Source organism: Polypterus senegalus, chromosome 13 (genome assembly GCF_016835505.1).
Source record: "Polypterus senegalus isolate Bchr_013 chromosome 13, ASM1683550v1, whole genome shotgun sequence".
NCBI lineage: Eukaryota > Metazoa > Chordata > Cladistia > Polypteriformes > Polypteridae > Polypterus > Polypterus senegalus.
Window position 1 is genome coordinate 77,453,700 of NC_053166.1, and position 27,328 is coordinate 77,481,027.

Below are 27,328 nucleotides of genomic sequence, written 5' to 3' on the forward strand. Positions count from 1 at the left end.
CCTACTAATCTGCTTTTCCTGTCTTGAAATCTATCGATAATTTGCAGAGTCAATATAAAACCTAAGATTTTAGGGCAAAACATTTCTATTAAAATTATTCTGCTCAAGATAATTAATCTGCAAATGGCTTTTAAATTATTCTTAACTAAACTTAATTTGTTACTGGTGATCAAAGCATGAAACCATTACTAATTCAAAAGTATTGAAATTAAAGCAAATGGGATAAAGGAAAATTAAAGAAAAGAATAAAAGAAAATAAAAAAAATGCAGTGACTTCGGCAAGGATTGCACAGGAAAGGACAGACATAAGATAGTCTAATACAGTAAACCCTCGTTTATCACAGTTATTCCGTTCCAGTCTCTACCGCGATAAATGAATTTCCGCAAAGTAGGATTCTTTATTTATAAATCGAATATTTTCACAGTTAGAGCATAGAAAACCTGTTTACAACCTTCTAAATACGTTTTTTAACATTATTAGAGCCCTCTAGACATGAAATAACACCCTTTAGTTAAAAGTTTAAACTGTGCTCCATGACAAGACAGAGATGACACTTCCGTCTCACAATTAAAAGAATGCAAACATAACTTCCTCTTTAAAGGAGTGCGCATCACAAACAGAGAATGTCAGAGACAGAGAGAGAAAAGCAAACAATCAAAAATCAATAGGGTTGTTCGGGCTTTTAAGTATGAGAAGCACAGCTGGACAAAGCAGCTGCAAGAAAAGGAGCAATGTGAAGGTAGTCTTTCAGCATTTTTTAGAGGAGGGTCTATATCCTCTAGGCCAGTGTGCAAATAGCCCCTCTGCTCACACCCCCTCCGTCAGGAGTAGAGAATGTCAGAGAGAGTGAGAGACACAGAGAAAAGCAAACAATCAAAAATCAATAGGTGCTGTTCGGCTTTCAAGTATGCGAAGCACCGCGCGGGAAGCATATCATATATGATTGAGGAATTTTATTTAATACGTGCTCTGATTGGGTAGCTTCTCAGCCATCCGCCAATAGTGTCGCTTGTATGAAATCAACTGGGCAAACCAACTGAGGAAGCATGTACCATAAATTAAAAGACCCCATTATCCGCAGAAATCCATGAACCAGCAAAAAATCCATGATATATATTTAGATATGCTTACATTTAAAATCCGCGATGGAGTGAAGCCGCGAAAGTCGGTTGATATTTTTGAGGATCACTGTAATATAGAAACGCCTATTGCGAAAATGTGCTCAGTTATAAGGAAAGCTGTGTAAAAGAAAGGAAACAGTACATCACATAAGGTATTCCTGTGGGGAAAAAAATTCAGGTGTTTAGGAAATGTACACCCAAAAAAAGACTGCACCAAGGCAGATAACAAAATAAATAAAAATCTGAGAGGTAAACTAAATTTGCTTTTAAGATAAATGGTGCTAAGTACAGTGCATCTGGAAAGTATTCACAGCGCATCACTTTTTCCACATTTTGTTATATTACAGCCTTATTCCAAAATGAATTAAATTTTTTCCTCAGAATTCTACACACAACACCCCATGATGACAACGTGAAAAAAAGTTTACTTTGGGTTTTTGCAAAAAATGAGAAATCACATGTACATAAGTATTCACAGCCTTTGCTCAATACTTTGTTGATGCACCCTTGGCAGCAATTACAGCCTCGATTCTTTTTGAATATGATGCCACAAGCTTGGCACACCTATCCTTGGCCAGTTTCGCCCATTCCTCTTTGCAGCACCTCTCAAGCTCCATTAGATTGGATGGGAAGCGTCGGTGCACAGCCATTTTAAGATGTCTCCAGAGATGTTCAATTGGATTCAAGTCTGGGCTCTGGCTGGGCCACTGAAGGACATTCACAGAGTTGTCCTGAAGCCACTCCTTTGATATCTTGGCTGTGTGCTTAGGGTTGTTGTCCTGCTGAAAGATGAACCGTCGCCCCAGTCTGAGGTGAAGAGCGGTCTGGAGCAGGTTTTCATCCAGGATGTCTCTGTACATTGCTGCAGTCATCCTTCCCTTTATCCTGACTAATCTCCCAGTTCCTGTCGCTGAAAAACATCCCCACAGCATGATGCTGCCACCACCATGTTTCATGATAGGGATGGTATTGCCTTGGTGATGAGCGGTGCCTGGTTTCCTCCAAACGTGACGCCTGGCATTCACACCAAAGAGTTCAATCTTTGTCTCATCAGACCAGAGAATTTCGTTTCTCATGGTCTGAGAGTCCTTCAGGTGCCTTTTGGCAAACTCCAGACAGGTTGCTATGTGCCTTTTACTAAGGAGTGGCTTCCGTCTGGCCACTCTACCATACAGGCCTGACTGGTGGATTGCTGCAGAGATGGTTGTCCTTCTGGAAGGTTCTCCTCTCTCCACAGAGGACCTCTGGAGTTCTGACAGAGTGACCATCGGGTTCTTGGTTACCTCCCTGACTAAGGCCCTATTTCCGCCGATCGCTCAGTTTAGATGGTCGGCCAGCTCTAGGAAGAGTCCTGGTGGTTTCGAACTTCTTCCACTTACGGATGATGGCGGCCACTGTGCTCATTGGGACCTTCAAAGCAGCAGGAATTTTTCTGTAACCTTCCCCAGATTTGTGCCTCGAGACAATCCTGTCTCGGAGGTCTATAGACAATCCTTTGACTTCATGCTTGGTTTGTGCTCTGACTTGAACTGTCAACTGTGGGACCTTATATAGACAGATGTGTGCCTTTCCAAATCATGTCCAATCAACTGAATTTACCACAGGTGGAATCCAGTTAAGCTACAGAAACATCAAGGATGATCAGGGGAAACAAGATGCACCTGAGCTCAATTTTGAGCTTCATTGCAAAGGCTGTGAATACTTATGTACATGTGATTTCTCACTTTTTTATTTTTAATATATTTGCAAAAACCTCAAGTAAACTTTTTCACGTTGTCATTATGGGGTGTTGTGTGTAGAATTCTGAGGAAAAAAAGGAATTTAATCCATTTTGGAATAAGGCTTTAACATAACAAAATGGAAAAAGTGATGCGCTATGAATACTTTCCGCATACAATAAATCTATTTTATAAAGGCCTATATCTATCTTCTATAACCTCTGTGTTATGAATAAATGGTATTTTATTTTCATTAAAGCATGCATGATTGGGTTATTCTGTGTTACTGTTTGTTCCTGCCCAGCCCAGGGGCAGAAGTAGGGATGTTAATCACTTAGATATTGTTTGATTAGTTTAATTAACTTATGCCAATAGTTTAAAATAAATAACCTTGTTGATTATACGGTTACTTGAAACTTGAGATAAGAAATTTTAACATCTTGGTACCTAGAGGGATGATGATTTACATTGACAGAAGGGATGAATGTAAGCTAGGTGTCATATTGTTTTAAATCTAAAGAAGAATAAAAAAAAAAAACATGCGAAAGTGGGACAAGGTCTGCAGTGTGTACACTTCATGTCCACTGAATTATGTGAGAACTCTGACAGTCAAAAGACAGTTCATGCAATTGACACCTGAGTATTTTAATACGCTTCTTTTCCTAAACAAAAAATGCATAAAACTCAAATAAGGTAAACTGACACTTTATGACAGGTTTACACTTAAGGTTAAAAAAAAATTTACATGCACAAAGCATAAATAAAACTTTTACTAGGAGTATCAGAGGTGGGTAGTAATGAGTGACATTTACTCCGTTTCATTTACTTGAGTAACTTTTTAAAAAAATTTTTACTTCTAAGAGTAGTTTTACTGCACCATACTTTTTACTTTTGCTTGAGTACATTTGTGAAGAAGAAACGCTACTCTTACTCCGCTACATTGGGCAACACTCAAATCGTTACTTTTTTTCCATTAGATAAAGTCTGACAGACAATTTTCAATCTGCTCTGTGGCGTATGCTGTCAAGTTACGCACACGTACCTTCCATTGTGTCTCCAGCTCTGACGCGAGGTTTTGGATATTCCCCAAATCAAGGCGCTGCAGCTTTGATGACAGATGTTGCATTTTTCGTTTGAAAGCATTAACTGAGCTAATCATATTGACCATGCTTTTCTCATTTCCTTGCAGCTGTAAATTAAGCTCATTCAACATGTTGGTCAGATCGGGAAACAAATGCCAAGTCTAGCGGCCATTGATCGTTATTAAGTTGCTTGTATTCTGCATGTTTAATGACAAGGAGAAACTTCTTTTTCTCCGGCCAGGGGTCTTGCAATCTCAGCAGGAATTTCTCCCTAGCCATCTGCTTCAACGAAGGCATCTTTTATCATCTCTCCACCTTGGAAGGACTTCTTATGCTTAATGATCGAGTGACTCACCCAGAACGATGCTTCGGTGTGTCTGCCTTTGCTTTTGAATTCAGCCGAGTGAAAAATGACGGCTGTCCGATTAACTGCGATTTTAGTTCCCTCTCCTTTCTCTTTCTCAAATTGCTTTTCGGAAGGAAGTCAGTTTCGTAGTTTTTATGAACAGTTCAAAAGTGCCTTTCAACATTTTCCTTCTTTGGAATAGCAATGATAGATTGACAGATCAGACAAACGCACTTCGATTGTGACATTGTGAGAGAAAAAAAATCCTCTTCCAATTCCAAACCTAGCACATAAATAACAATTTTTTTTTTTAAATCCCTTCGTTAGTCTATATAAATTGGAAGGCTAACTACATCACTTAGATAGCCAGAGTTTTGCAGTAGCTCGTACATTTCAGATGACCAGTCTGTTAGAAGAAAAGAGATCTCAGACTGGCCGCCCTGTATTACAATCAAGTGGCAAGTTCCATAGGGAGGATATATGATAGACTAACATTTAAAAAACATTTTTTTTGAATACAACGTGATCTACCTGCACTCCCTTTCAGATCTACCGGTTGATCGCGATCGACGCATTGGGCACCCCTAAAGTAGGGTGTCTCTTTAATGGTTAAAAGTCATCAATTAATCAAATATGGTTGAGAAATTATTAGGAAAAGTGATCAAATTTAACAAAAAGACATCACAAGCATGTATTTGTGTGTGTATTTTTGGTAAGAAAAATAGTGTACAACTAATTGCACCCAGTTTCAGACCCAGCAAACAATCCATATAAGCTAGATAAAATTATAATTAAGCAGACTTATCATGGAATAGGTTAGAATAAACTCTTACCACAAGTCAAAGAGTGCATTATGAGACAGACATTTATACAAAATTAAGATTACGTCTAGTTCATAATATTTGTTGACATTTGTTCCTGAAGGATATTTGATACAACAAAAGATATAGTCACAAATGGTGTTTGTTGCAATTTTGTAAATTACACAGAAAACTGAATTTTGAATGGTTTAAATGTAATAAAGGAAAGTACTCACCTGGACATCTGAAATGTGAGTGATTCTACAAGGTAGAGACTTCATCTGCTCCACAAAAACCTTAAGTTCATCCACTGTCATTTTCTGTGAACTAAACGCAACAGAAGCCATTCAAAGTTACAGTAGTGCTTAATCAGTCTTATGTAAAAAATAACATCAAAATAATGATTAAATGATTTGAATAGCAGCTTCAATGAAAGCTACAATTGAAATTCATGTGCTTAGGTAGGCCTCATTCTTCTCAGATTTCTGTCAACATTACAAGCATAAAGACAAAGAAGTCATGGTTACCTTTTCTGGGTTGGGGTCTTTTTCAACAACTTTGTACATTCCATCACACACTGCTGAACTTCCGTGACAGTGGCCTTTAATCTGTTCAGAAGCTCATTATCAGGGAATTTTTTGTCACCTGCTTCTGTTAAAAGGACCTGCAAATCTTCAATGTCTAAAAGAATATGGGAGAGTTGTGTACACTTTCATATACAGTACATATTAAAGGATACGTTTGGTGTTTTAAGTCAAAGCAATTTCTTTGCAATCATGGCACATTCAGTATTGGCCACATAAAATTGCCTTCTAAAGTGAAGAATATTTCATAAACTAAAAAAAAAATAGCATGCCTATTTTTGTATTTTATAATGGAGCTAACGGGTAATATTTTTTTTCCTAAACAGCATGTGGATTTTGCAAACAACAACAAATCATCTTCATATATTCAACAGAAGTGTTAGATTTTGTTTTTGTACAGCCAATCCATGTGTATGTTGCACAAAAAGGGCAGATAGAGCGATGAAACCAACTGAAGCGCCACCAACAGTTTGTTAAATTTTTTAAACCTATGAGTTGCTCTTGCTAAAGATTCAGTAAAAAATGATCCGAAGATCATTTTAAGTGAGTAAACTCAATGACACACTAATACCAATCAAATTGTAAATACATTGGGAGAACATGCAAATTCCATACAGACCCTGAAGCTGTGAGTAAGGAATTGCAGCTCTGTGCTACCACACTGCTTATGCTAAAACATCTGTATTAAACTTACTAAACCTCAACCTGATTAAAACTAAATGTATGCCTGCAAACTCTGTTCAGTTCTTGTCACCCAATTGCAAGTAACACACATGCTTAACTTTCTGAGGTGGACTGACAAATCAGGGCCAGAAAGGTAGCCAAAAAGGAAGACTAGCAGTAAAATTAAAAATTCACAGCCGGTCTCCTTTTAAAAATGGCTGAATCTCGCAAACATATGGGTAATCTGTTTTACAATATGTTTACAACCTCAAAATATGTATCAATACTTAACAACATTTTGACTTCAAAAATAAACGTATTCAGTAAGTTTAACTTTTTTCCCTCTAATATTGCTATCTCAGTACCCATTGGTGTCATTATAAAATCCAGAAAGAATTTCAGCTTAGAATACCAAACTTACCCTTTAACTAGAGACAAGTCACAAAATGAATAAAAATACTAACCACGCTTCTTTTCCTCTTCTGGTTCAAGAACAATCTTGACTTTGCTAGCCCAGGTGTCATACGATTCTGCACGCACCTTCAATTTATGTAGCATTGTTGGTAATTCATCAAGGGTGTACCGGTACCTGGAGAGAGACATCACATATTTGTAATGTAATTTAACAAGAGTCAATTAATTTTTAAAGTGAGATACTAACACTGCTAACTTTACTTTTTAAATGGGTCCACAGAAATAAATCTGAACATATGGTGCTATTACCTGAGATACTGTCGATCAGCTGGACAGTGGCACAAGTCGTCAATGTGGTACAAGCACACCAGCCTTTCTGGACAGTCATAACATGCTAAGGCTGAAAGGAAGCAGGTGGTTTTGCACTTATCACATTGGCGCTCATCATCAGGAAGTAACTCAAAAGCTTCCCGCTCAGCTTCAGTTATCCCCTACAGATTACAGACATACATCACTACAATTTTACAAAAAAAAAAGACAATAATAAAGCTAAAACTTTAAATATACTCCATTCCATTCTTGCATTTTTGAAAACAGACTCTTGTTCTAACACCACAATGTTAAGCCATTGGACAAAGTGTTGAGATCATGTGTTAAATGTGTTGCTTTACCATTAGCCTCACCTTGTCTAGCAGGGATTTTCTTAGTTTCCTCTCTTCTTGCACCATTATAAACATTTCCTTATGTACTGCTGCAGCAAGGGACAGATCAAGCTTCTCTGCGCAAGCAGCCATTTTACAAGTCAGCTCCTCATGAGAAAAAACACAGTAGCGGCGCAAGCGGCGGTAATGTTCAATACATGAACGACCAGCTGGAAGCTGAGAGGAACAAACAGAGAACTAATTTGTCAAAGCACTTTTTACATGTGAAAAGAAAAACTATTAAAATACCTCCAGGAATATACTGTATAATACAGGTAACTAGTTAATAAAGCCAATACTATATCTTAAAAGCATTTAGTGAAAGAACATTATAAGGATGCCAGAAAGCTAACAACATTTTTCAGAAAACATTTTGGTGACACATCTAAAGAAAGTTTCATGAGATTATCCACATCCCTGGACAGAATCTGATACTGACTACTTTAGCTGGATCCAAGTTTAAAAAAGAATTTCTAACCCACTGAGATTTTTGCCTCTAGTTCTGGATAACAAAATCTGAATTGCTTGCAGTGCCTATAAGCATGCTCTGGACCTAAAGTCTGAAATTAGGTCTTACAAAGAAAGGCTCCGTTCACTACATCCTTCATCCTTTTTATTGTGGAATTAAACAGTTTTCAGAATGGAGTTAAATTAAAGAACAATGCAATAGAAGTCAATTTTTTCATTGAGTCTATCTGTAAAATAACAAAACGGACTCTACGGTGTTTCAGGACATAACCATACATAACACCACAATGGCAGTAGGAGTAATATACATGTGCATGCCTACAAGCTGCTCCAAAGGAAGCTTACTGAAAAATACACCCAAATATTTTTTTACACTGAACCTTAATTACCAATACCCAGCAAATAAATTTATGTAAATCACAAGTATGTCACATTATTATAAATAATGCATATAGTGAATGAGACAAAACCTGAGCAATCACTGTATGCATTTCAGTATGCAATGTATGAGACAAAATCTCATCATAGTGTATACATTTTTATATTACTGTCTATATTTCACTACATTGTGTAGGACACAAAATCCCAGTGCATACAGTGCATGCATTTCACTATAGAGTTTACATATTTCAATCCACAGTGTATATACTGCGAAAAATTATACAAGTCCTTAATGGCACCTCTACAGTGGTACCTTGAGATACGAGTGCCCCAACATATGAGTTTTTTGAGATACGAGCTGTCACTAGGTCGATTTTTTGCCTTGAGTTATGAGCCAAAATTCGAAATACAAGCCATCAAAGAGCTTGTCGCCGCACATTCCGAGGAACTAACGACAGAGGAGTTGACAGAACTACAGACGCAGCAACATACGTATGTTCTGCAGGAGATCGGTATCACAAAGGAGGTTATCTCTTAAAGTGAGATAAAGTAAGTGTTTGCAATGTGGGAAAAAGTTTTGAACTTTAAAGAAAACAAACACCCTGAAAAAGTTGCACCCGATTGCGCAGTGGTACTATTTAATGACACTTGCCTAAAACTTGACTTTATTGAAAAGAAACACCCTGAAAAAGTTACAACTGATCGCGCAGCAGCGCTATTTAACTCTTTCAGGGCTGATGTCGACTTTTGTCAAAATTCAGGAGTAGAGGATGGTAGTCAGCTGTAAACTGCAACAAAACTCACCCTTACATTTTAGTCCGACTCTCTTTGCTAGAAATAAAGTTACATAGCTTTGCTGATTTAACCTTGATTCCCTACATGTGCATGAGTAGCAAAGAGCAAACAACCTCTAAAATAGCACCAACATCTGGCGAGAGACCAAAGCGAATGTGCAAAGCAAAATACTCCATGGACGATTCTTTATATAGGACTCTGACTTGTCAGACTCCGAGTTTGATGCAAGTGATCTGGAGATGGATGTCAAAAAGGAAATGTGAGGTACCAGCATCATCTGATTGGTCCCCGGCTGATCGTGGTGCTGAACACATTCGTGCAGCTGATGCACCTACAGCAGTGTTTGCGCGGGAGGCCCACCACTTATGATGACAAGAGGTAAAAACCACATTGCTTAACACAACAACAGCCACCACCACCCACCTGCTTTGCGAAGACAGCCAGGCAGCTGGTCCACCGTGCATTCCTGCTGACCATCGAGGTGCCCCCATGCAGCCACTGCCAACAGAGAAGCCGAACATGCGCCAACGGCAGCCACAACATATAGCAACGGATGTTTTATGTTGACTTGTGTGTGAAACCATTGCTTTGTGTGCTTTTCAGAAAACTAAGTTTTTTGGAAAAAATATTCAGCCCTCAAACAGTTAATGACACTTGCCTAACACTTGACTTTATTGAAAGGAAACACCCTGAAAAAGTTGGAACTGATCGCTCAGCAGCGCTATTTGATGACACTTACCTAACACTTGACTTTATTGAAAAGAAACACCCTGAAAAAGTTACAACTAATTGTGCAGCGGCGCTATTTAATCACACTTGCGTAACTCATTTCAGAAACATTCTAAAGGGGAGGACTAAACAAAGCTCCTTGGACAGTTTTCTATTGAAACACCCTGCGAATGAAAGTGACGAAACCGTGGCAAAAAAGAAAAAACTAGTGAAGAAGAAAATTAAGTTAAGCAAAAGTGAAGTGAAAAAAAAAATATTACAATAAGCTAATCAGCGTCGCCAACATCTGTTTATTTCTTTAGATTCTCTTTTATGTATTAGGTTTTATTGTTTGTATGCAATATTTGTTCATTATAAATATATTTTTCTTATGTTGAAAACGTTTAACAAAAAATTGGGGTGGTTTTTTGGGGGCTGGCACGAATTAATCTCATTTCAATTAATTTCAATGGGGAAAATTGATTTGATACGCGAGCATTTTGACTTACGAGCTCGGTCACGGAACAAATTAAACTTGTATCTCAAGGTATTACTGTAGTTGTACATCGGTTTACACCTGTATTAAAATACATCAGGAATGGACAGAACTTTACCAGCACATATACAAACTGCTTTTTAACACTAGAATTACCAGAGCCTACGAAAAACCCCATAGATCTGTCCAACCTTAAATCGCTTCTCACCTCTCCGTCAGCGTCTTTTGTCCTTTAAATGTGTTGATAAACAGCAAGAAACCTGCTATCACATCCCCCACCAGCGCACAGTTTTCTCAGCTCAAGTCTGTTTATCAGCTTGTCAGTTGCTTGGGAGTTGTATAGAATGAGAAGTCAAGCAAAATCACACCTTTTATAAATACTATATCGTTATTTCGAACACATGCATTTCATGTGTGTTCCGTGTCTACAACGATCTATGTAAACACATCATTAAAAAGAAACACTTTTCATGTTTTTGTAATAATTGACAAAATTTAGACATGAAGTTTATAATGTGTGAAGCCTGAAGTCCAAATATCAAAGAAACACTTTCACAAAAGGTACAAATATAGCAGAACAAGTTCTCTTTTATTCAAAAATATAACTGCAGGAAAAGAACACGCATTAGGGTGCGACACTGACACGCATTTACTATGACTGCTTCAGTGGCTAAGTCTGTTGACTGGTAATCCAAACTTCATGGGTTTGATCCCCGACAAGTCCATTTTGAGAAGTGAGCTGATTTTATTCTTACTATTTTAGAATAAAAACATGCATTTGATTTCATTCTGTAACAGCTGGCGTAAATGTATGATACTTGTAAAGGTTAGTTTTGTTTTTGTTGTTTTTTAATTGAGTTTCATTCTCTCAGTCGTGTTCACAATCCTACCCTACCCACCCCTCCTCCCCATCTGACACTGCTGTTTTCACATAAAGACAAGCTAGAGCTCTGCACTCTGTAGGAAGTAAGTAAAAAACATTCGATCTGGCTTTTATGTAACATTAAATGTTGATGTAAAGGACAAAAGACGCTGATGGAGAGGTGAGAAACAGTTTAAGGTGGGATGGATCTACGAATTTTTTTGTAGGCTCTGGTAATTCTAGTGTTAATGTGATCAAGGATCACATAGGCTACATTCACAGCTGTTCAGAAACGGACAGCGATCACATTTAACTTGAGTGGAAATGCAAGCATATTTTCTATCTAGACAGCCACAACAATGGGGAAATTCACAAAGAAGCAGTCTGGATGGGGAGCAGCCTGTTTATAATCAAACAACAAATCTACCCAAATTAAAAAAGGGCTGAATTGTTAGTTTTGTGAGGTGTTAACATTATTTATCTTGATGCCTGCCACAGTATTTTACTGGAGATACATTTTCACTGCAACAACTCCATACATAGGTGAAAAAAGCAAACCGTAATGCCACATCACAAATACAGCCTTTGCTATGACATGTTGATAAATAGTTTTATTTAAGTGAAAATCAAGCTTAGTTTTAAAATCATTTAAGTACATAAAAAAATTAACATCTGAGCAAACTGAATGCAGTTTTGCATGCTTTGAGAACCATTGTTTTAACACAAAGAGAGAAAATCATTTCTCTGTGTAACAAAATATTAAGCGTTTAGCACAGTACTCACCCAGTCAGCAGTGCAGAAGTTTACAGCTTCTGCAAAATTATAACCTTGGTTGAATCCACTATGGTATGCTCGAGGAAACGTGATGACAAATTCTCCAGCACACTGATTCGTCCGGACAACCTACAAAGGGTCAATCCAAAGGGAGCAAATTAAATAATTATTAAAGTGCATAAAAATCATTGTATCTTACATCAAGGGCAAAAAGGGGTATCAACCAGTTTTGTACTATTTACAGAAAATACAAAAACTATATGTTTACTGACTTGAATCTTGCAAACTACTTGGCAATCTTTGCATATGACAGCAATCCCTATAGTTTGTTTTTTTAACTGAGAAACAGCTCCTTTAATTTATTCCTGACTTCAAAAGAGCAGAATAAGCCTCCTTACTCAACAAGCAACTCTTTTCAGTTAATTAGAGGCTACATGATTCTGGGCCAACATTTCTAATCATACTTAAGGAGAGGAAATGGACATCATCATAGCCATCATGATGAGAAACAACAAAAATTAATGACATTGGAAAATTGTGAAAAGCTTCCAATAATTTGAAAACATAATACACACGTATATGCACTACTTCGACTCACTACTTCTAAACCTGTTCAGAATGGAAACCAAACACTGTACATGCCATATCCGACACTGCCTAAAATGCAGTGCAGTCAGTATCTCTCAATGATACATGAAATGTGTGTTTCACTAAAAGAAATGTCAGATTTATTGGCTGTAACTGACAGGCTAGCATTTTCAAACTCCATTTTACAATGGCTGGTTACATTAGGAAAATATTAGACAATGAGCTTTTAATCTCCCCATGCCCCAACAATGACCTTAAGACAAGTTTGAAAATGTTGCTTAGAAAATAAAAGGAAGAAAAAAATTAATAGTTTTAACTTTTTCTTCTTCTGTTAACCACTACTAAAATTGTGACTGGTTACTTAAATGGGGTTTGGGGATCCATGAAAATATTTCATGTCCCTGCTCCCAAAAGCAAGCATATCAATGATTCTTTAAAGATTCCTCCAAAAGAAAAAAAATGTTAACACTGGAGGTTTAAAACCCCTAAAACAGTTTTATATTCATTACCGAAAAGTAACTTCTTTTACAGTAAGTGTTCTGATATACCACTAACTCTAAACTTAAGACCTGCTGGGCAAGCATGCATTTACCAAACATATTTCATTGGTACATTTGACTGTAAAAAAAGTAAAAAAGGAACAAACACTTAGCAATAACAGCTTGCAGTTTGCAAAGTCTTTGAAATTAGGCTGCTGACACACTACAAGTTACTTTAAAATAAACTTTAATCCTTTCGTCTCTTTTAAAATGTTTAACACATGTGTAATTTAAATTACACATTTACCAAGAAATTACATAACAAACCTTTTTTCAGAACTTAAAACCAAAGTTCCATTTACTAGAAACTTCAAGAATGAAAAGATAGTCATTTTGTCCATTCTACTAATTTAAAGAACTTCTAAACCTACCTGCTTCAAGTATATGCCTAAGCACAATAAAACTCAAGGCCTAACTACTGAAATCAATAAAAACAATTTGCTGTAATATCGAATTATGTCACCTGCTTTTCCAACTGTCAAAAGTAACCAGGCTGAAGCAGGCTAACCTTAGATCCTTTTTCACTTCTATTCCATTGCCAATAATTGGCCATCATAGTCTACAAATGGCTTCACTCTGCACCTTCATGCTGAAAAATGTTGTGAAAGTATTGTTGCTTTGGGAGTAATTTTTTAACTTTTGCTTTACAAGGTGAAATTATGCTTTAACCCTTAACTTAAAAGCCAAAGCAGAATGTAAGCAGCTGGATTATTTTACTCTGATGTGTTTAATATTATAATAAAAAAGCACTAGGCCGAGATTGACCATAATAAATATCAGCACAGTTGAATATCTACCTTGGCATAACCATCACTGAATCTTTGTTAATAATAATAAAAAAAAAAAACCTTATTTCGCCTGCCTACACTCCTGTAAAACCTGCATTTGAATTCCATGAGGACACATCTTACCGGGACACCATGATTCATCAGTATATTGGGGTTCATGATGGTCACAAGTTGGTGGAGCAGGTCTGGCTGGCTTTCAAACAACTCTGGTGTTAGTTTATTCATTACTTCTTCCAAATGCTCTGCCGCAAATGATGGAACACCATACCACGTCTTAGGTTCTCCCCTATCAGAATGAGAAATAAAAGTTACTTCAAGAAACATTATAATAATACAGTTAAACAGAGGTTCTGAAAGTCAAACAAAAAGTGGGGCCTTACTACAAGGAGCAAAACCTGAAATAATCCACCTATTTATTCATATTACAGTTAAAAGTCAAAATGTCAAATTTCTAACTATAACTTTTCAAGTAATAGATGTTGCTGATTCCTGTTAATATTTAGAAATTCAAATCTGAATGATTATAATTTGAGCAAAAACTGTTTTTTCATCAAGTTTAAATTAACCTCTTTTCAAAGTGAAGCCCAAGTGCAGACAATATATATTGTAATTTAAAAGTAATATTCCATGTGTGTACTCTGCATGGTTACAACTAGTTATTGTACTCAAAAGTATTTGGATAACAGTGTGAATGCATTTCATACATAAAAAAATCACTCTTACCAATGGAGGTAGTTAATAGAGTAGCTCCAGTGGTCTTCAATATGCCAGCAAAAAGCAGAGAAAACCATCCCTACGTAAAGCCATGGCACCTTCATTCCAGAAATGTCTGCATTTATGTGGCTCAGCACTGACTGGTCAAGGACTGGCATCACATTAAGGTTCCAACCACTGCGTGCATATTCCTACCACAGATATGAGAAAGAATTAATGGTTCAAACTTTTTTGGGGAAGTATACACACATATATATATATACACACACACACACACACGTGTATGTTTATTTTTTTAAATAATTCTGTTGAAGCATGGTTGAAAATCAATGTCTGACTTTCATTGGTTAAATTTCATAGAATTTTTATTTATTATTACTTTTGTCAGATTAAAGTTATTTCTGTGACCATTTTGAGTTTTTCTTTCATTGACTGAAGGGTACCAACAATTTTGTCCATGTGTATGTATATGTATATACACACACACACACACACACACAGTGGTGTGAAAAACTATTTGCCCCCTTCCTGATTTCTTATTCTTTTGCATGTTTGTCATTCAAAATGTTTCTGATCATCAAACACATTTAACCATTAGTCAAGTATAACACAAGTAAACACAAAATGCAGTTTTTAAATGATGGTTTTTATTATTTAGGGAGAAAAAATCCAAAACTACATGGCCCTGTGTGAAAAAGTAATTGCCCCCTTGTTAAACAATAACCTAACTGTGGTGTATCACACCTGAGTTCAATTTCCGTAGCCACCCCCAGGCCTGATTACTGCCACACCTGTTTCAATCAAGAAATCACTTAAATAGGAGCTGCCTGACACAGAGAAGTAGACCAAAAGCACCTCAAAAGCTAGACATCATGCCAAGATCTAAAGAAATTCAGGAACAAATGAGAACAGAAGTAATTGAGATCTATCAGTCTGGTAAAGGTTCTAAAGCCATTTCTAAAGCTTTGGGACTCCAGCGAACCACAGTGAGAGCCATTATCCACAAATGGCAAAAACATGGAACAGTGGTGAACCTTCCCAGGAGTGGCCGGCCGACCAAAATTACCCCAAGAGCGCAGAGACGACTCATCCGAGAGGTCACAAAAGACCCCAGGACAATGTCTAAAGAACTGCAGGCCTCACTTGCCTTAATTAAGGTCAGTGTTCACGACTCCACCATAAGAAAGAGACTGGGCAAAAACGGCCTGCATGGCAGATTTCCAAGACGCAAACCGCTGTTAAGCAAAAAGAATATTAGGGCTCGTCTCAATTTTGCTAAGAAACATCTCAATGATTGCCAAGACTTTTGGGAAAATACCTTGTGGACTGATGAGACAAAAGTTGAACTTTTTGGAAGGCAAATGTCCCGTTACATCTGGCGTAAAAGGAACACAGCATTTCAGAAAAAGAACATCAAACCAACAGTAAAATATGGTGGTGGTAGTGTGATGGTCTGGGGTTGTTTGGCTGATTCAGGACCTGGAAGGCTTGCTGTGATAGATGGAACCATGAATTCTACTGTCTACCAAAAAATCCTGAAGGAGAATGTCCGGCCATCTGTTCGTCAACTCAAGCTGAAGCGATCTTGGGTGCTGCAACAGGACAATGACCCAAAACACACCAGCAAATCCACCTCTGAATGGCTGAAGAAAAACAAAATAAAGACTTTGGAGTGGCCTAGTCAAAGTCCTGACCTGAATCCAATTGAGATGCTATGGCGTGACCTTAAAAAGGCGGTTCATGCTAGAAAACCCTCAAATAAAGCTGAATTACAACAATTCTGCAAAGATGAGTGGGCCAAAATTCCTCCAGAGTGCTGTAAAAGACTCATTGCAAGTTATCAAACGCTTGATTGCAGTTATTGCTCCTAAGGGTGGCCCAACCAGTTATTAGGTTCAGGGGGCAATTACTTTTTCACACAGGGCCATGTAGTTTTGGATTTTTTTTCTCCCTAAATAATAAAAACCATCATTTAAAAACTGCATTTTGTGTTTACTTGTGTTATATCTGACTAATGGTTAAATGTGTTTGATGAACAGAAACATTTTGTGTGACAAACATGCCAAAGAATTAGAAATCAGGAAGGGGGCAAATAGTTTTCACACCACTGTATATACACACACACACACACACACATATATATATATATACACACATACATACATATATATATTAGACAGTATACACAGACACACACACACACAAAGTACATATATTCATCAATTACCTCCTCCTCTGGTGTTAGGACTCTCTTTCCATCATTTACTGGAAATCCACTACCAAACTCTTTGGAGTGGATGTCTGCCCCATACTCAACTGTAACATCTTCTTCAATACTGCTTACAAGCCGCCAAAATTCTTTCTCTACTAATTCAGTGGGAACCATCTGCAACAGACAAGGGGAGATGTCATCACTAAGTAAGCATACCAAAGAATACCAAAGGCAGACGCACAAAGCATAAACTAGGTAAATATTAGTAAGGACGGTAATATTGTTTACTGAGATATTACTAGATACTTGCATATTTCATTCACTTTTTTATTTACTAATTCAAAATATCAACTAAACTACTGACAACAACAGGGAAACCAAAAAAAAAGAAAAGAAAAAGTCTTTACATCACTGTAAAACTTTGTAGAGCCAGAAATGGGTTAAACTAGTATAGTGATGACTCATGTTTGCATGTTAAGCACCATACAGCTGTTTAGCAAAGCAGTCTGTTAACATTACTCACAAATATCCTTGTAAATAAACAAAAAACTAAGCATACTGTTTGGCTTTCTTCTTAAAAAAAAAAAAGCATACTTCAGTGTTGGTTGAATATTTTAAAAGTGGTTAACGTCTAAGGAATTCAAACACTTTAGTATTTTAGGCTTTAATATTCATAATCATTAATCTTTAATGTTTCAAATGGTACTTTTCAAAACATAATTTTTACTTTTTAAATAGTTCCACCAAAAAATCATATACTGAGTGGAAAGTCTGAGGCTATGATTATAATACAGCTCACAACCTTATAAGAAGCATACCTGGGAAAAAAAAACATTATTTACAAAGTTCTAACAGTTCTATACTAGTTGAACATTTCATTTTCAAATTAAGTTTTGGGAATCTAACCAGACAGATGACAAGAATTAGCTCTGGATCTGGCACCGATTGATGACAGCATATAATCTGAGAAACAACCTAAATCTTTTGAATAGCAATAACTCTTTATTATTTATATACTGCTCAATGAAACTAACTAGTAACTGTTCTATATTGATTAAGTGTACAGTTACTAAAATTTATTGGGCACTCTCCAACATAACTGCTTACAGAGCCTTACATTTATTCCTAATTTAACTAATGTGCATAGGAATTATACACATCCATTTATCCACAAAAGCACTCTTTTCTTTATTATTTGACAGATGTCCTTACCTAAGGCAACTGAGAAAATCGGATTATAAAAATATACTTACCAAATGAGAACAAATTTAACTAGAACATAAGTAGCTTAGTTCCTACAAAAGAACCCATTGGAATATCACACACATTGTTATTTCCTGCTGCATCTTAAGAAGCTGGTTCACTCTATACTATGAAAGCTTATTCTAGCCAATATTTTTGTAATTACATTAACTGACAACTGCATTTATGAAATATTACACCAGCTATATTACTTCTTTGCAACTGCTAACACTGCCTGTGCAAACCTCTTTAAGGGACTCGAGGAAAGAAATTCAGCTGAGATGTTGTGAGTGACACACAGAGTGCGTGCCGACTCCACACAGACAACAGCCAGGTGTGAGAATGGTATAAAATGGACTTTAGCTGGTAGTGTTTTTGCTGTCTGCATTCCATACCGTGTTATTGCAATAATGTTCATTAGTTTAATTATGTGAAAAGTCAACTATAAATGTAATATAATGTTTAAATGGATGTATCTATATATGGTAGCTACATAAATTGTTCCTTAGAATGCAACTAGAGATTGCCAAGGATGTGGTTTTGCTCTCCTTCTAATGTGCCACAAACTTAACAGTAAATAACCAAGTCGATATTTTGCTGAGTGAGAGATTCAAGAATATAAGATTGGATTGATACTATTAAAGCCAAAAGGCTCTTCCCAGATGGAGGATTGAAAGAAAAGCCGATGTTCACATCTGGCACTGAAAATACTGAAACACTGAGACCGATCCATTTAAAAATGTGGGCTGATAAGTTAATTCTTTTTGCCCTTTTTGGCTCATGTATCTTTTGGCAATATCTTAAGCGTTATAACTAATAAATGTTAATGAACAACTGAAAGGAAATTGCTTTCCACATGAAATTTATAGGGATGAAGCAAAGCTAAACATCCTTATTAAAGAGTATTTAATGAAAGAGCACTGTCCTGATGGTTTAATGAGAAGTGATTAAAGCAAACTCTAATTCTGTCATTTTTCAAGTATTCTGGTGTTATGCAAAAATGGTGGTAAATTTTTTGAGCCAAGGAATACTTAATTTTTTCCCCATTTAAATTAATGGTGATTCATCTTAAAATGATTTTTAGTAATATACTAATTTTATAAACTGGGGTTGGTCTTACTGTATTTGTAAATATACAACATACACTGGAGTTGTGCTCTATATAAAACAAGTAAAATAAATCATAAATATGGATGCATTCAAAACTGGAATGCAGTTAATAACTCATACAACAAATAGAATTTATTTAACACACAAACAGGACATATGCATAGAGTTGTGCTATTGTAATAGTACAGCTTAAAATAATAGCATTTTAAAATCTGATAATGTATTACTAAACTTCCATCCATCCATTTTCTAACCCGCTGAATCCGAATACAGGGTCACGAGGGTCTGCTGGAGCCAATCCCAGCCAACACAGGGCACAAGGCAGGAACCAATCCTGGAGATTGTGTAGATTGCACAAAGGCACTCGAATGTTCAATATTTTGCTAATGTACAGTAATTTAATAAAACAAAAACTCTCCCTGATTTCTCCACTTTTAAGCATACTGGCATCAAGTACTAAATTTCAAACTAACAAATGATTTTCCCAAAGCTTTTTGAGTACTGTAATTCTAAGTGCAGGATGTCATTTTTCTGACATTTAGGTGAATTTTCCAATTTAATTCTTGTACATTTTCATGAGAAAGAATATATAATACATTACTTTAAGACAAAAATGCCTTAAATTTACAACAAAAGTGAAAAGGGTATCAAAATATAAAAATGTGCTATTTTAAGACTTAACAGCTACTTACATGGACTGGCATATTGAAATAGTCTGACTTAAAGGCATCTGCCATCTCTCCAAAACTCTGCAGTGTATATTCTCGTGTAGCTTGCTCAAATCCAAATGCCTCTGCAGGCTTCTTACACTCCTTCAGAAAGGAAAGCAACAATAAAAGCCATCAGAAAACACTATTATTGTGATAAAAAGTATAGTCATTTTGCTGTATAACAAAGTTATCTCAGGACAATATGCCCTACAATCACCTAACTAATCTGAACTTAAGCTATGTAGTACATTTCAGAAAACTATACTCGGCAAAAAAAGAAACGTCCTCTGACTTTCAACTGTTTTTACTTTTAGTAAACTTAATGTGTAAATATTTGTATGAACACTAAAAGAGTCAACACCATAAGACATAAACTAAAAATGCTTCACAATGTGTCCCTGAATGAAGGGAGGCTCAAATTCAAAAGTACCAGTCAGTATCTGGTGTGGCCACCAGCTGCTTGAAGTACTGCAGTGCGTCTCCTCCTCATGGACTGGACCAGATTTGTCAGTTCTTGCTGTGAGATGTTACCCCATTCTTCCACCAAGGCACCTGCAAGTTCCTGGACATTTCTGGGGGAATGGCCCTAGCCCTCACCCTGCGATCCAACAGGTCCCAGACGTGCTCAATGGGATTGAGATCCAGGCTCTTCCACTGCGAGGATGATCAGCTGTCCTTCCTGTCTCCCTGTAGCGCTGTCTTTGGCGTCTCACAGTGCGGACATGGCAATTTATTGCCCTAGCCACATCAGCAGTTCTCATGCCTCCCTGCAACATGCCTAATGCACGTTCACGCAGATGAGCAGGGACCCTGGGCATCTTTCTTTGGGTGTTTTTCACAGTCGGTAGACAAGTCTCTTTAGTGTCCTGCGTTTTTAGAACTGTGACCTTAAATGCCTACTTTCTGTAAGCTGTTAAGGTCTTAACGACCATTCCACAGGTGCATGTTAATTAATTGATTATGGTTAACATGCATGGAAAACATTGTTTAAACCCTTTACAATGAAGATCTGTAAAGTTATTTGGATTTTTAAAACATTATTGTTGAAATACACAGTCCTGAAAAAGGGATGTTTCTTTTTTTGCTGAGTATTTAAGTGAAAAAATAAGTGAGGGCTCTCACCTCAGCTACACACTTGGGACACCTCCAGTCTCCCTTGGGTGTTTCAGGTAATGGAGGAAGAAGGCAAAACGTGTGGTAATTATCATCACAGCTGTCACACAATAACAGTTTGTCATCCTCATCTCCTCGGCCACACATTCGACACACGAAGGAGTCCACCTGAAGATGGGGTGGGGGAGAAAAAAGGGAAACCCAATTACTGAATTAAAGATTAGATTGAAAAATCAGAACAAAATGGACAGATAAAAAAAATACCAGAGTAATTTCAACTAGGTATGCAATAGTCATGGTAAATTGTATATTTCATTTTAAAAGATTTTTTAAACAATTTAATCAAGCCATACTTATTGTGAGCAAAGTAGGAACTGTAAAAGTTATTGAACATTCGCAACAAACAATTCAAATTGAGATTTCAAACCTTTCTTACACATTTTCTGAGGGTGAAATGCAGCATTTGTGCTTTAGCACCTAGTTCGATATTTATTATGCAATATAATGTGCAAAAACATTTTGAAAGTAATGAGAGAGAGAGAGAGAGAGAGAGAGAGAGAGAGATGGGTTGGGAGCATGCGCTGACAGTGCGTTGCCACACCCACCACACGTTGAACCAACTGGTTTGGGACTAGAGATACGCGAATTGGAGGACCGCGTTAGGAATCTGATAGCGATTAGGCAAACCGAAAATTGGATCGACTCGGTTTGTTTAGACAATTCGGCTACATCTGATTCGGCTTCAGTCTCTCCAGGTCCCACTGTAGTCAGTGCGAGGCCGAAATCAGCAGCACCAATTCAGCCACAGGGCGAGTGGGTAACAGTAAGACGGGGTCTAAGAATCCAAAATTTAGTCCCCCAGCACCCAGGTCACCAATTCGGACCCAGAACAGGTTCTCAGCTCTCTGCAGCGCGCCTGTGGAAACTGAGAATAATAAAGTGCTCATAATTGGCGATTCCATAGTGCGGAATGTTAGAATTCCAAACTATGTTAAACCAGCAGTTAATGTTAAGTGCCTTGCAGGGGCCAAGATTTCTGGCATAAAGGCCGCATTGGACCGTGTTGCCGACGATGAAGTATCTACCTTATTGCTGCATGTCGGCACTAATGATATTTATTTACAGCAATCTGAGGTATTAAAGCGGAACTTCATCTCTATGCACCAAAGCTAAAACAAAATGTCGGAATTTAATTGCATCTGGTCCCTTACCAAGATTATATAGAGGGGATGTGATTTATAGTAGATTGCATTCCTTTCACTGCTGGCTAGAAACCTGGTGTGCAAATAAAAGCATAGCATTTGTGAACAATTGGGATGATTTTTGGGAAAGGCCTGGATTTTTCAGAAGAGATGGTCTTCATCCTAACTGGAGAGGATCTTATGTATTATCCCAAAATATGGCAGCAAAACTGCCTGGTTGACTGATTAGAGCACCATCCAGGCCGCAGTCATGTGATCTTAAATCACAGGCTGTTCTTTATCCCACCTGTTATTTTCCTGAAGCTGTTACCCATAATCCCTGTTGTGGGGCATCCAGTAAATTTAGTCTTGATACAAACCATAAATTAATTGATAACCAAAAATAAGGTGTATAATTAGACCAAGGGATAAAACCAGACACTCCACCAGGGGCATCTGTAATAGAAATTTAATTCAAATTAAAACAAAAAATATATCAGCAGTTCAGAAAGAACCATGCAGTTTTAAATGCTGTTTATTGAACATTCGCTCTCTTGGCACTAAAGCTGTTTTGGTAAATGATATAATATTAAGTACAAAATCTGATCTGTGTCTTCTAACTGAAACATGGCTTAGTAAATGTGACACTGTTCCCTAGCTGAGGCGTCACCAGATGGATACTGTTCCTTCATAAGTCTAGAGATTCTGGTCGAGGAGGAGGCCTTGGAATAATTCATTGTAACAAAATGCAAATCACTCCTAAAAATTTAGGCAACTTTACATCCTTTGAGGCATTCATTTTAAATATTAAAACAGATTCCAACACAATTATAGTGCTAGTCTACAGACCACCAGGGCCATATTCATTGTTCATGACTGAATTTAGCAACCTTCTGTCTGATTTGGCTATAAATTATGATCATGTAGTTCTGATGGGGATTTTAATGTACACATTGATGTGGAAACTGACACTTTTAGCAAATGTTTTACTTATTTGTTAAATTCAGTAGGATTTTGTCAGATTGTCAAAGGTCCAACTCATAATCATAACCATACATTAGATTTAATTATAACTTACAAAGTTGAAATTCAAAATTTAAATATTACTCCATTAAATGTAGTTATTTCCGATCACTTCTTAATTACGTTTGATTTAGTTCTGCCCATGCCAGCGCACTCGCAGATTAAAACAAAGACAGTGCGACATCTAGATTGTAATTCTGCTTCAAAATTTATAGATACCTTGAGTAAGTCGAGTGTAATTGTGGAAAACCATTTAGATCAGTTAACATCAAATGTAAACGTGGAAAACAATTTAGATCAGCTAATATCACATTATAATGTGACCTTGAGAGATGCTCTGGACACAGTGGCTCCCCTAAAACAAAAGTGATCAAAGCACATAGAAACTCTCCCTGGTTTAATGAAAACACTCGAGCTCTTAAATTAGAGTGTCGAAAACTGGAGCGCAGATGGAGAACAACAAAGCTACATGTCTTTCAAATTGCATGGACAGAGAGTGTAATAAATATAAAAGCCCTCTTTAAAGCTCGCTCAGAATACTATTCTACATTAATAGATAGCAATAATAAAAATCCTAGGGTACTTTTTAGAGCAGTGGCTAAATTAACAAATGGGAATTCAGATCAACAGTGCAAAATACCAACAGATATTAGCAGTACAGACTTTATGAACTTCTTCAATGAGAAAATTAAAAATATAAGATCCCAGATCTCAGCATCACAGTACAAACCAAATACTAGCTTAGCAGACCCTGCACATTGCATTCAGCACTTTAATAATTTTAATCCTGTAACTCACCAGGAAGTCTTAACTTTAATTACTAAAATGAAGCCCACTACTTGTTCCCTAGATCCAGTGCCAACAAAACTAGTAAAAAGTGCAATGGATGTTCTTGCAGCACCTATTCTAACATTATCAATAGTTCATTACTGCATGGCACAGTACCTGATGCACTAAAAGTGTCAGTCATTAAACCTTTACTTAAAAAGTCAGACCTAGACCCACACATACTAAATAACTATAGGCCTATTTCAAATTTACCATTTCTCTCTAAAATACTAGAGAAAGTAGTCGCCAGTCAGCTTCAGTCACACCTTACGCATTACAATTTATTTGAGAAATTCCAGTCTGGCTTTCGACTGGTCATAGTACAGAAACGGCACTAACACGGGTTGTAAATGACATTCTGATATCCTCTGATGAAGGAAATTCCACTGTAATTATGTTGTTGGACTTAAGTGCAGCATTTGACACCATTGACCATTCTATTTTACTGCACAGGCTAGAAAACGATGTTGGGCTTACAGGCCCTGTGCTCGCTTGGTTCAGTTCTTATTTATCAAATCGATTCCAGTATGTACAGAAATGTGCAGACAGTACTCCATCATTATACACAGAAGTTCAATATGGTGTCCCAGGGCTCAGTACTGGGACCTTTACTGTTTTCACTTTACATGCTTCCACTGGGATCTCTCATTAGGAAACATAATGTTAATTTTCACTCGTATGCAGATGACACCCAGTTATACCTTTCATTTAAATCAAATGAAGTTTCTCCGATGTTGTCTTTAATTAGTTGTGTTAGTGAATTAAAGGAATGGATGAATGAGAACTACTTGTCTTTAAATACAGATAAAACAGAGATGTTAATTGTTGGAGGGAATGACGCTGATCACAGCAATATTTTGTCGTCATTTAACTCAGTTGGAATCCCAATTAATTTTACTGAATCAGCCCGCAATCTAGGAGTTATCTTTGACTCTAGCATGTCATTTAAAGCATATTACAAAGTCGTCCAAAACATGTTTTTCCATCTTAAAAATGTTAGGAAATTAAGGCGCTTTCTAAATAAACAGGATTGTGAGAAATTAATTCATGCATTTATCTCTAGTAGGATTGACTACTGCAATGCGGTGTTCACTGGCTGTTCAAACTGTTCTCTATACAGCCTCCAGTTAATCCAAAATGCGCTGCAAGAATTATTACAAGAACAAGAAAATATGAACACATAACCCCAGTTCTTAAATCTTTACACTGGCTCCCAGTTAAGTTTAGGGCAGATTTCAAAATCCTCCTTTTAACATATAAAGCATTAAATGGCCAAGGTCCGCTTACTTGTCTGAACTTATCATGACTTACAAACCTGAGCACATTAAGATCTCAAGATGCCGGTCTGCTTAGGATTCCAAGGATTAATAAAATAACAGTGGGAGGTCGAGCTTTTAGTTACAGGGCCCCTAAACTGTGGAATGGTCTTCCTGCTTCCATAAGAGATGCCCCTTCAGTCTCAGCCTTTAAATCCCGGCTGAAGACTCACTACTTCAGTTTAGCATATCCTGACTAGAGCTGCTGATTAACTGTACATACTGCATCTCTGTTGTTAGTCAGTAGCACTATAACATAAGTAACATGATAATTATATTTGAATACTAACCCTCACCTATTCTGTTTCTTTTCTCGGTACCCAAATGTGGCATTGGTGCCACGCCCACCTGCCAAGTTGTTTGCCTGCCTATGGTAAAGTCATCCCTGATGGAGGATCACAGGAATCATGGGAAAGAGGGGTCCTTTCATCGGAGCAACGTTTCAGCCGTGGCATGGCCAAATGGGGAGGCAGCTAGATGGATGAGGTCTCCAGGACTCTAAAAATATCCAAAACTAATTATGTCATATCATCTACTGTTAAACCGTACTTCTAAAATTTTTATTATTATGCTGTATTAAGGAATTGTTCTGTTCTGTGTATTGTATTGTATTGACCCCCTATTTTTGACACCCACTGCACGCCCAACCTACCTGGAAAGGGGTCTCTCTTTGAACTGCCTTTCCCGAGGTTTCTTCCATTTTCCCTACAAGGTTTTTTGGGAGTTTTTCCTTGTCTTCTCAGAGAGTCAAGGCTGGGGGGCTGTCAAAAGGCAGGGCCTGTTAAAGCCCATTGCGGCACTTCCTGTGTGATTTTGGGCTATACAAAAATAAACTGTATTGTATTGTATTGTATACCTCAGCACCACACCGGAACAGTGTGAGATTTTAATGGTGGCTGAAGTGCCAATCCTGCCACGAACATGATGGATGGTTCAGTGATGAGATCAGCAACTGCAATAAGCAAATCTGACATACTAAATGCCAAAAAGTCGAGTAATACGACACTGGCTTTATATGAGAGTACATACAGTTATAATGAAAGAATTGCGGGAAAAAAAAAATAGTTGGCCATGTTAAATTTCCAACTCTTGCATTTGCACAAATATTTAAAAAGTACATACGTCTCAGACAATAATTAATTTTGTCATGATCAATGTCAACCAAATGGAAACGGACTGAAAAATCATTAACTGAACTTAACACTCCGCTGTAGAAGAGCTTATCTTCTATAAACTGTCTCCAATCTGAAACAGATGATATTTAACTAGGGGAATGGATATACATGAAAGATGTGAATGCAGAAAAATCTGAAAACCATAGGAGGATATAAATTGTCAAGATATGCACTAAAGATAAAACCAAAAGACAGTAAGTAAAATGGAGCATAGAATGAAAGAGCTTGATGTTTAACTAAACAATATTAAATACATGTGGTTAGTGAGAACTGAACAGCTGGAACAAATGGTGTCTGCAGCTGAAATCAGAATTTCTGCTTTAGAAAGCCAATTTAAAACTCTTTGTAATAAACTGTGAGCAGTGTGGAACCAGGGAAGTGAGCCAAATATGGAAATCTGTTAACATTTAGTTCAGAGCTTTTTGTTAAAATTATGATGTAAATTAAAATTTACAAATTTAAAGTGCATATCATTCACCTGGTAAATATTTCACTAAAAGATACAAAAATGTAGAGGCCTGGAATTTCTTACACAGTATATGTGTCATACCCTCTTATTCTTGCCTAACCCGGAATTTGTAGAATTTTGAAAACCTTGAAGATACACAGCTACACACAATCTGTGCAGAGAAGGTGGACAAACCCTTGACATACAGCAGAATTCTATAAAAAGTTACAGCTCAATTAGTACTGTTAATGCTTGAAGATACCAAAGAATATACCATTCTACCAAAAATATGATGTTAATCATCAAATGTGGTTTTTCTCCAAAAAATAAATAAAGTCCTGTTTAAAAATGCATGATACAAACCAAGTTATGATTCTGGCTATAGTTTTTGGGAAAAAAAATTTGAGAAAGTGCTCCAGTCCATAAC

At 37.0% G+C, this 27,328-nt stretch overlaps 1 protein-coding gene across 2 annotated transcripts in view; it reads right to left on the reverse strand.

Annotated features, from left to right (window-relative positions):
• Nucleotides 1-27,328, reverse strand: part of kdm5c (lysine (K)-specific demethylase 5C) — a 119,191-nt gene that overhangs the window by 23,351 nt on the left and 68,512 nt on the right. For both annotated transcript variants that reach the window (XM_039775743.1, XM_039775742.1), the window contains 11 exons: nucleotides 20,940-21,098; nucleotides 19,800-19,919; nucleotides 16,771-16,929; nucleotides 14,553-14,734; nucleotides 13,953-14,115; nucleotides 11,924-12,043; nucleotides 7,413-7,607; nucleotides 7,039-7,220; nucleotides 6,780-6,904; nucleotides 5,596-5,749; nucleotides 5,305-5,395 (listed from right to left, as the gene is read on the reverse strand). In XM_039775743.1, the coding sequence (XP_039631677.1) occupies nucleotides 5,305-5,395; nucleotides 5,596-5,749; nucleotides 6,780-6,904; nucleotides 7,039-7,220; nucleotides 7,413-7,607; nucleotides 11,924-12,043; nucleotides 13,953-14,115; nucleotides 14,553-14,734; nucleotides 16,771-16,929; nucleotides 19,800-19,919; nucleotides 20,940-21,098 (1,650 nt within the window). The remainder of the gene's footprint in view (nucleotides 1-5,304; nucleotides 5,396-5,595; nucleotides 5,750-6,779; nucleotides 6,905-7,038; nucleotides 7,221-7,412; nucleotides 7,608-11,923; nucleotides 12,044-13,952; nucleotides 14,116-14,552; nucleotides 14,735-16,770; nucleotides 16,930-19,799; nucleotides 19,920-20,939; nucleotides 21,099-27,328) is intronic.